This window comes from Ovis canadensis, chromosome 2 (genome assembly GCF_042477335.2).
Source record: "Ovis canadensis isolate MfBH-ARS-UI-01 breed Bighorn chromosome 2, ARS-UI_OviCan_v2, whole genome shotgun sequence".
NCBI lineage: Eukaryota > Metazoa > Chordata > Mammalia > Artiodactyla > Bovidae > Ovis > Ovis canadensis.
The window spans coordinates 213,315,802-213,325,161 of record NC_091246.1 but is presented as its reverse complement, the minus strand read 5'-3'; the positions used below and the strand labels follow the sequence as shown (position 1 = coordinate 213,325,161).

General features: G+C 47.8%; 1 protein-coding gene across 4 annotated transcripts in view; it reads right to left on the bottom strand.

The window, feature by feature from the left end:
- Positions 1 to 1,964: 1,964 nt before the first annotated feature.
- NRP2 (neuropilin 2) overlaps positions 1,965 to 9,360 on the bottom strand; it is a 122,060-nt gene continuing 114,664 nt past the window's right edge. For 2 of the 4 annotated variants that reach the window (XM_069578089.1, XM_069578090.1), the window contains exon 17: positions 4,322 to 7,626. In XM_069578089.1, the coding sequence (XP_069434190.1) occupies positions 7,322 to 7,626 (305 nt within the window). In that variant the 3' untranslated portion in view covers positions 4,322 to 7,321. Of the gene's footprint in view, positions 2,299 to 4,321; positions 7,627 to 9,360 lie in introns of those variants that run through there. The other 2 variants (XM_069578094.1, XM_069578093.1) reach the window with 2 other exon arrangements.

Here is a 9,360-nt window from a genome sequence, read left to right as displayed (position 1 = left end):
CCATAAGAGTTAGTGGGACATAGATAAGTAAGCATGTCAATTTCTATGTAAATAGCTATTAGTGAAGGGCTCTGGGAAAAAGAGCAATTCTGCTGCGAGGGAATTTGGATTTGGGCCAGCTCCACAACAGAATCAAGCCTGAAGATATGCTCCTGGCCTCTCTGCAGGGGGTGGAGAGGGGGTTATCTGCAAAGCTGTGTGCTCACTGCTTTGAACATCACAGATTCAGACAACCGAACAGAGCTACTCCATCAGCTAAGAGGTCAGAGTTTGGGGCTCAAGATTCATTTAACCCAAATGTTCAGTTTACACCTAGGAAACATGAGATATGCCTGACTTTCCCAAGGTCACAGAGCTAGAGGCAGAACTGAGGACCCTGGGCGCTGAACTCCGGGACCAGTGCTCTCTCACCTCCTCAGCATGTTCAAGTTCAAGGGGTGAGGAGCACTGGTAGACTGAAAACCCTCTAAAGTTTTCTTTGAACTGTCACAGGAATTAAAAAGTTGGCTGGAAATAGAAACATGAATGCAAGGAGAGGTGAGATGAGGGGGTGGAAGAGGGAAAAAAGGTGAAGAAAAAAGGTTGATCCAGAAAGGCCGCCTGCCAGGGCCCTGGAGTCAAGGCTTGGCAATGCGGCAGGGCCACCAGCGGGTGCTCGGAGAGGCTGCGCCTCAATTCCCAGCGGAGGCAGTCAAGGGCTTCGGGATGGAGATTTATTAGCAGAGCTGTGCTCCGCAGTAACCTGGCTCTGGATGGCTCTGAGAGGCTGGGCAGCTGTGGAGGCTGCAGCCTGCTCTTCTCAAACAGAGCCTCCTGGCTTTCCAAGGGAGGTTTGTTTGAATTAGGGTAGAGGGGGGGCCCACTCCTGACCACAGTTGCCAGGGCCTGCTGGCTTGGTGAGGGGCCCCGAACAAAGCGCCCCCAAACCACCTGCCCAACTCCCGAGTGCTACCTCTCTGCTGGTGGAGGGCTGTTCTGGGTGCTTCTGTGTATATGTGGGCCAGGCTGGCTCAGGTGGCTTCTCTGCAAAGAGAGGGGCTCTGCCTACCCGGTGGCATCAGACAGAAGGAGGGATAAGGGACCACTCGCCTACGGCCAAGGGACTCTTTCTCTTGCGGCCCTGGGAAGTTAGCTATGACACCCGCTTCCGGCACACACAATTGTCCTATGGGGTTTTCTAGCTGGGAAGAGAGAGGACCCAGGTGTCCTTTTCTGGAGAAGCTGCAGAAACAACTTGACCCATGGCTCCCTCGGAGGTCCCTGGCCCACCTCCAGGGAGAACAGGGAAGGTGTGTCCTTCCACCAGGAGCTCCTCACAGGGGCACCCGGGAGAGCCAGGGACAAGGACTGGCCTCGGGGGGTAAGCAACAGGCTTGGGGCTTCTAGGAGGTGGGACTCCAGGGACCAGCCAGCCGAACCTCTGCCACAGTCCTTGAGCTTCATCGGACCCTTCCCTTTTGTTGATGGGAACTGGTGGTTAAAGTTACTGTGAAGCTCCTGGAAGCAGGGAAGGAAGCGGAGAGGACCAGCACAGGTAACATCTCCTATTCTGATCAGCAACCCTCTCACCGCACACCCTACCCCCAGGGGAAACATTTCCCTAGGAGTTCTGTTTAGTTCAGCCTGCGACCGGATGCTGAAGCCTGTGAGAACGGGAATAGACTCATCTTTCCATGTCTTCTTTGAGTGCCCCCTCCCCCACCCTCATCACCACCACCAACGTTGCAGGGGCAAAGGAGCCTTGGGCATCCAGATGGATCCTGTTCCCCGTAAGGATGGGCCTGTTCTAACTTCATTTCACTGCCTCCCCTGAGGATTCTATAAACATTTCCAGAAGGATGCAGATAAGGAAAAAAAAAAAAAAGATCTTATGTAAACATTAGATGGCTAGGGACCAGGAGGTATTAGATGGTTGAGGCTTTAAAAATACACACAAGCTTGACTAAAGGAAAGTAGAAATTTCCTTTCATTTTAACCTCTGTTATTGCTGCCAGTGTTAGTAAAACGGTAGAAGCAGGCATATGATGAGACAGATGATATGATGAAGATCTCAAGAGAGGCTGAAAGGGAAGCTGCAGGGCCATGGCTGGGGTGACCTTACTGGCCAGTGAGGAATGGGGATGGATGCATCTGAGGGCTGCCTTCTCTATAAATTGCTGTTGTTCAGTTGCTCAGTCATGTCTGACTCTTTGCGACCCCATGGACTGCAGCACACCAGGCTTCCCTGTCCTTCACCATCTCCTGGAGTTTGTTCAATCAAACTCATGTCCGTTGAGTCGGTGATGCCATCCAACCAATCTATAAATTAAGGAAGGCCAAAGAATGATGCAAGGCAGCAACTCCTCACTGCCTAAAGAATCTTATCTGGCTGCCCAGTCTTCATGCCCTCCCCCCCGCTGATCATGCTTTCATGGCCCTACCTTGTGGGCCTAGGAACAAGCTCTTTCTATTAGCAGGATCTCTATATGCTGTACCTTCAATTGGGAAACCTTTCCCCAGGTACTTTGCTTAGCTCAGTCTTCCTTGTCTTTTCAGGTTATCACCTAAAATACCTGAAACATCACCTCCTCAGGGAAGCTTCCCTGATCAACATTTTAGAGGGAGCAACCCTGGTAATTCTTTTTAAAAATAGCTTCTAAGAGATATATTGTATTATATCAGATTCATTAGGTTCATTATGATAATTTATTGACTATAAAAGAGGTAAGTTGTATTTAATATAATTAACCAAAATGCTATAACACTGGGGCTTCCCCAACGGTTCAGCAGTTAAAGAATCTGCCTGAAATGCAGGAGACACAGGAGATGTGGGTTTGATCCCTGGGTTGGGAAGATCCACTGGAGGAGGAAATGGCAACCCACTCCAGTATTCTTGCCTAGAGAATTTCATAGACAGAGGAGCCTGGTGGCCTACAGACCATGGGGTCACAAAGAGGCACAACTGAGCATGTCCATACTGTAACATCTGTGATAAATAGTTGTGCTTTACAAATATGAACTCAAGTGACACAAATATTCTGCCTTCAGTATCTGGCAATTCTCTATCAGAGCTACGTGTTTATGGCCTTCACCGAATTTACCAAAAGCCATCCTTATTTTATGTGTTTAGCTGTTTGCTTTCCATCCACTTCACTGAAGTGTAAGCTCCAAGAGTTTACAAAATCAGGACATGCTCAAAAACATTTCTTGAATAAATGATTGAACCGAATGTGAACCGAGCTCAGGATGGGGGAAAATTCAGTTCAGGTACACATCTTCAAGTCTCCCATACATGTGGGGGTGGAGGGGATAGGCTGAGAAGTTCATAGTCAAGCTTTTCACTCCTCCTCCCCTGGAAGCAGGCATTGCCTAGGAGTGTACCTGGTCTCCTTTAGCTTTCCCTGGCCAAAGTCCAGCTTGTTTTGAATCCAATAACCCACAGGTGAAAAGATCTCTGATCATTTTGTGAAGCCAGGCTACTTTTCCTTTCTCCTGGACCAGAGGTTCTTAAACTCGAAGGTGCAGCTGAACCCCTGGTGGATACGGGTGTGCTCAGTTGCTTAGTCGTGTCCGACTCTTTAGGACCCCATGGACTATAGCCTGTCAGGCACCTCTGTCCATTGGATTTCCAGGGAAAAATACTGGAGTGGGTCTTTCTCCAGGGGATATTCCTGACCTAGGGATTGAACTCAAGTCTCCTGCATTGTAGGCAGATTCTTTACCACTGAGCCACTGGGGAAGCCCATGAACCCCCTGGAGGGCATGTTAAAATGTAAATCTCTAGGTCATCCTCCCAGAGTTTTTGATTCAGTAGATGTAGGGTGGAGTCTGAAAATGTACACATCCGACAGTGAGGCTAATAGTTCCGATCCAGGGACCACACTTTGAGAAGCACTGTTATAGACCTCGAAATCACTAGAGATATTGACAAGCAAATGTTTCAATAGACAGGAAACAGCAGAGTCAAAAATCACAGGGGACTGGTGATGTCCAGGGAGGAGGAATGTTAGTAGGGCTCACAGTCTCAGAAATCTACCAGGCAAGTCTATGGGCTGAAATGGCCAACTTGGCCACATAGCTCATCACCTGCCCATATCATATTTTCACTTTATAAAAAGCCAGCTAACCAATCTACTTACTAACGGCATGTAAAGGTGCTAAGAAGCATTGTCCCAAGAGAGTGACCAACCATCCCGATTTGGCTGGGATGGAGGGGTTTCCCAGGACCACAGGACTTTCAGAGCTAAAACCCAGCAATGTTCAGGCAAACTGGGATGTTTTTGGTCACCCAAGGTGAACCTAAGTCTTTGTCTCCAATAAAAAAAAAATGCAGAGAAATATCTCTGGTATAATGTTTATTTAAATAGTAATCTTAAAAAGGTTTTATACAAATCATATAAACACAGTTTGACGTTGTTTATTTTTTACATTGAAGAATCACAGTAAAAGCTCTCAAGTTCCCTTGATCTGGCTCAGCCAGTGGATGGTCAAATACCTTTAACAGCTAACCTTGGAAAAGTTTACCTCCTGTGTGACAGTTTAACTTTTCCCCTTGTTTTCTTGCCGTTCATGCTCATTCCTTGGACCCTCATTCCTGTCAACTCCCCACGCCCACCTAAGAGAGGAAGCAGCCCTGTGGTCCTGTTGACCGCCTAGTCTGGGAGAGCGCAGAGGTAATATGTCATTCAGTACAAGGCATAAAAGGAGATCAATACTGCGAGTTGGGTTTCCCAAGGGGACGGAGTCAAGGAGATGGGTCGGCGAGCCTACCTGCAGATAGCAACAACAAATGCACCAGGGTGTCCCCTGGCCAGGTTATAATCGGGGTCCTGTCTTGCAATAGAACAGCCTCCGGGGCTGGTGAGGTATCTACATGTAGCTCTGGCTGGCCTGCTTTTGTTTAGCATCCGGAGCCCACTCAAGGGCTCAAACCAGCCAATGGTGACTATGGATACAGGACATTAGAGGGATGTAGGTTGAGTTGTACATAACTGAGAGGTGAACTGCGGGTCGGAGACAAGGCTGGTCTTTGGGGAGTTGCAGAACAGCCCACGGGGCTTGAGAGGGCCAGGGCCCCCACTGTCAACTTTTGAACTCTCTTCTTCTGCAGGTTAACTCTGGAAACCCCCGGACGTGCTAACTTCTGGAACACTGAGTTACAAGGGAAGGCGAAGAGGAAGTGGGCTAATTAAGAACTTGCTTCTGCCACACACTCAGCTCAGGAGGGCCTGAAGCTAAGGCCTTGGGCTTGACAGCTTCACTTTTCACCTCTAACTACCACTGTGCCAATGAGTGCCAAGATCAGCAGTGACACTCGGGCCTAGGTCAAAGTCACAACAACACCACTGAGTCCCACGTGACCATTCACATACACAGTAGATACAGAGAACTCAAAGACTGGCAAAGACACACACACATAGGAATAAATAGCTGTCGGTATGAACTCTCCCTCTCTTTACACAGAACACTGCGACATTACCATTTGAACTAGCATTTTCATAAGTTAACATTGAAAGGAACCAGCCAGCCCCATTCACCCTTCCCCTTTCACCTGGGTATGAGACAAATGACATCGTGGGTGACCATAGCAGCAAAAAATGGTCTGACAGTTCACCACTGATTAGCAATAGGCTGGGCATACTGTTTGGGTTTCAAATGTATTTCCAGCACACAGGCAAGCTGTAGGCGTTACTACAAAATCAAGATTTGGATCCTGGCGCGGACAATCTTCTCCTTCACACAGTTTCATGCGATTCCAGATGCCTCCCCTTCTAGAGCAGCTGAGAGTCATCTAGGGCTACGATTACCTCTCGGGTGGCAGGCCTTACTCCATCCATAGGATCAGTGGTGTGGGGGAAGCTGGGTGTGGAGCCACTGGGTGAGGGAAGAGGAATAGAGGAATGCCTTAACTTGTATGGTATTCATTGATTTCTACATAGAAGGAAAATACGTTTTTTTTCTTCATTTTTTTCAAGGCACTTAATAAAAAAAAATACATAAATTGGTGTGTGTGTGGGTGGGTGTATGTAAGAACACACGTCTCTCTGGGGTTGAAGCAGCGTTAGCATTTTGGTCCACAGGGCTTGCAGACTTTTGGTTAGAACCAGCTCTCAGGCATTGCAGTGCTGCTGATGCTTCTGAAAGGTGGAGGTGGTGGCTGTCACCCCAAGAAGTCTGTGTTTACTAGCCTAACAGAGACGGATGTATCAGAATGGCAGTCTTTGCTATCACATGATCACAGACAATGGACTTCTTTTTCTCTCTCCACTGTTCTCTTCCTTTCCCGTCAGCTGTCACTAGTGACATCTCACGGATGGACAAACATACTGATAGCTTATATTTCCCCCGCCCCATCTCAGAGAGTGTCAAACAGTGCTGCTTCCTGGGGCTTAGAGGCCAGACAATGAGTGTGTGTGCATGGGCATGCATGTGCGTGCATGCCTGTACGTGTGTGTGCATGTGGTGCACGTGCGTAGGCTTTAGAAGAACACGGACGAAGGAAAAGAAAAAGCAAAACCACCACCAGAGGCCCCACAAAGCAGCCTCACAGCCACAAGTTCTGGGTCTGGACTGAATGAATGGCTCCTATTCACAAAGCACGTTTAAGGCTTGTCCGCTTCTAACATGGAGGCGCTTCTACGGATTTTGACATGTGAAGTTTCCTTTCTGGTTTGTTTTAAATCGCATGTAAGAAAGAGCTGTTCATGCTGACCCTAAAATGGCAATTTTCCCCTGGATAAAAAAAGTTAAAGGCAACAACATCCTACCGAAATGCTAGGACTGGAAACGGCAGCTTGTCAAGTTGGCTGGCAGAAGCTATACCACAGCAAATCCCGGAAGTCATGAGACGATCGGAGGGTGGGATAAACTGGACGGCTTTTTTGGAGAATTTATCTTCTAAAGATGGAGAGTCTGAAAAGACCCTTTGCTTTCCAAGTGTTGATTAGGAAGAAAAAGCAGAGACTACTGATCACCACTCTGCTCTATTCTGGAAAAGTCATTCTCTTCTGCCTCTTTGAGTTGCTCACAGACGAAGGAAATAAAACAGAATTAGCAACAAACTCACAAACAAAATAGAACTGTGACCACCAAAGAGATGAGCGCCCATCCTTGTCCCAGCAAATAATTCAGCCACGCGGTCTCAGGTGGGTCCCGACCCCCTGAAAGACTGCATTTCCCCGCTTCCCTCGACTCGCCTGTCTGTCCTGTCCACACCTTCAGTATTCTGGATCGGTTGGATCGAGATTATGGCATTCAGTTTCCAAAGGGAAAAAAAAAATTGTAATTTTCACTAGCCCCTCTTGCTGGAATGAAATGTCAGGTGCGATTTGGGTGCAACCTGTCAGGCCTCTGAGCAGCACTTTTGGTGGTTCATCTTGACCTTATGCTTCAGGCCGTCGTAGAGCTCGAAGTTGTAGTTCTCCAGCGTGGTGCAGCTGCGGGAGCTCAGGCCGGAGTAGGAGCAGGTGCAGTAGAGCAGAAGCCCCGCACACGTGGCCCCCAGGAGGACGCCCAGCGAGCTCATGGCAATGATGGTGATGAGAATGGGGTCTAGAGTATAAAGCCAGCTCTTCTCTTTGTCAGCCAGCGGGGCCCCAGACCCGGAGGTCGGAGAAGAAGAGTTGCTCCAGTCCACATCATAGTCATCTAGGATGTAAAGGACACAAGAGACTGCAGACACTGCTTCTTTTAGAAATAACTGAGACTCCCTCCAGCCCAGCTCAGAGGTTTTTCAGAACCTGAGGCTGAGCTGTTCGACACTGGAACTATCCTGAAAGTGAAAGTCGCTCAGTCGTGTCTGACTCTTTGTGACCCCATGGACTCTACAGTCCACAGAATTCTCCAGGCCAGAACACTGGAGTGGGTAGCCTTTCCCTTCTTCAGGGGATCTTCCCAACCCAGGGATCAAACCCAGGTCTCTTGCATTGCAGGCGGATCCTTTACCAGCTGAGCCAAAAGGGAAGCCCTGCTTGGCTTCAAAACCCAGCCCCACCTTGTCCTAGCTGCGTAACCTCGGGTAAGTTATTTAGTTTCTCTTTGCCTCAGTTCATTCATCTGTGAAATGGCACTACTAATAACCTCACTGGGTTGTTAGGAGGTGTGAATGAATTAACATTTGCACAGTGCTTGGTGTCCAGCACAAAGTAAGTATGGTCTAAGTATCTGATACTTAAACAGTTTGAGTCACAGTAAGTGAGCTTAGATTTTCACAGGGTGCCTTTAGAGCTCTTGGAATGGCCCTCTGTTCTGTACACTCTTCTTCCTTCGTCTCCTTATCCCTTACTTCCAGCTGCTTCATGTTAAATCAAAGAACAGGCTGAGACTATTTCAACATGACGAGTTTTCCAATTTGGCATTCCTGGCCATCCAAGCAGATTTTTTGTTTTGATCCACCAGGCCTCACGACCTAAGCTTTACCTTACTGCTATGTGTTACAGATTCAGATGTTGAATTCTGACCCCTAGTACTTCACAAAGTGACCTTACTTTGAGGATAGGTGTTTACTGAGGTAATCAAGTTAATGAGGTCCTGAGGGTGGGCCCTAATCTAGTATGACCAGTGTCCTTGTAAAAAGGGGAAATCTGGAGGCAGATACAGGTGGGAGAGTACCATGGAAACATGGAGATGGCCATTCACAAGCCAAGGAAAAAGGGTTGGTCCACAGCCTTCCCTCACAGGCCACGGAAGAAGCCAGCCCTGTTGGTACCTTGATCTTGGACTTCTAGCCTCTAGAACAGTGAGAAAATAAATTTCTGTTGTTTAATCCACCCAGTTTGCAGTATTTTATCATGGCCCCTCAAGCAAACGAATCTGTTTCTATAGCATGATCAAGACATGACCACATCTCTGGCAAATTTTGTGGGATTTCCAAATAATCCCATGAAGAAGGCAGGGTGATACTATAATTTGAAAAAAATAGATGAGGAACTGAGGCTTTGAGAAATTAAGTGATTAGGTAACTCACTCAAGTCCCCAGAGTTAGCAAAGAGTTAAACTAGGACTAGAAACCAGGCTTTCTGCACCCTCATCTTTCACTCTTTCTACCCCATCTAGGCTTCTGCCGCTTGATCTATCGCAGCCTCTCTGTGAAGGCCAGTTGTGCAGCTTTGCCCATAAAAGGAACGTTAGACCAGGCTTTGCAGGGGGAGTCTGCATTCAGTTAACAAGGTGCTGTTTGGGTTAGTCACTCTGTTTCTATAACTACACTTGAAGTGTTTGATTAAGGTCAGGTTAAAAAAAGCAGCTCTATAAACTGCTCGTCTTAAAGGCATCAGTCTTGGTCTAAAGCTGCTCTTTGAGGCGAACCTTAGTGATCTCTCTTGGAAATCAACTCTGGCTCTCAGAGACGCCTAGAGAGACCTGTGCTCCTCTGAGTGGAGG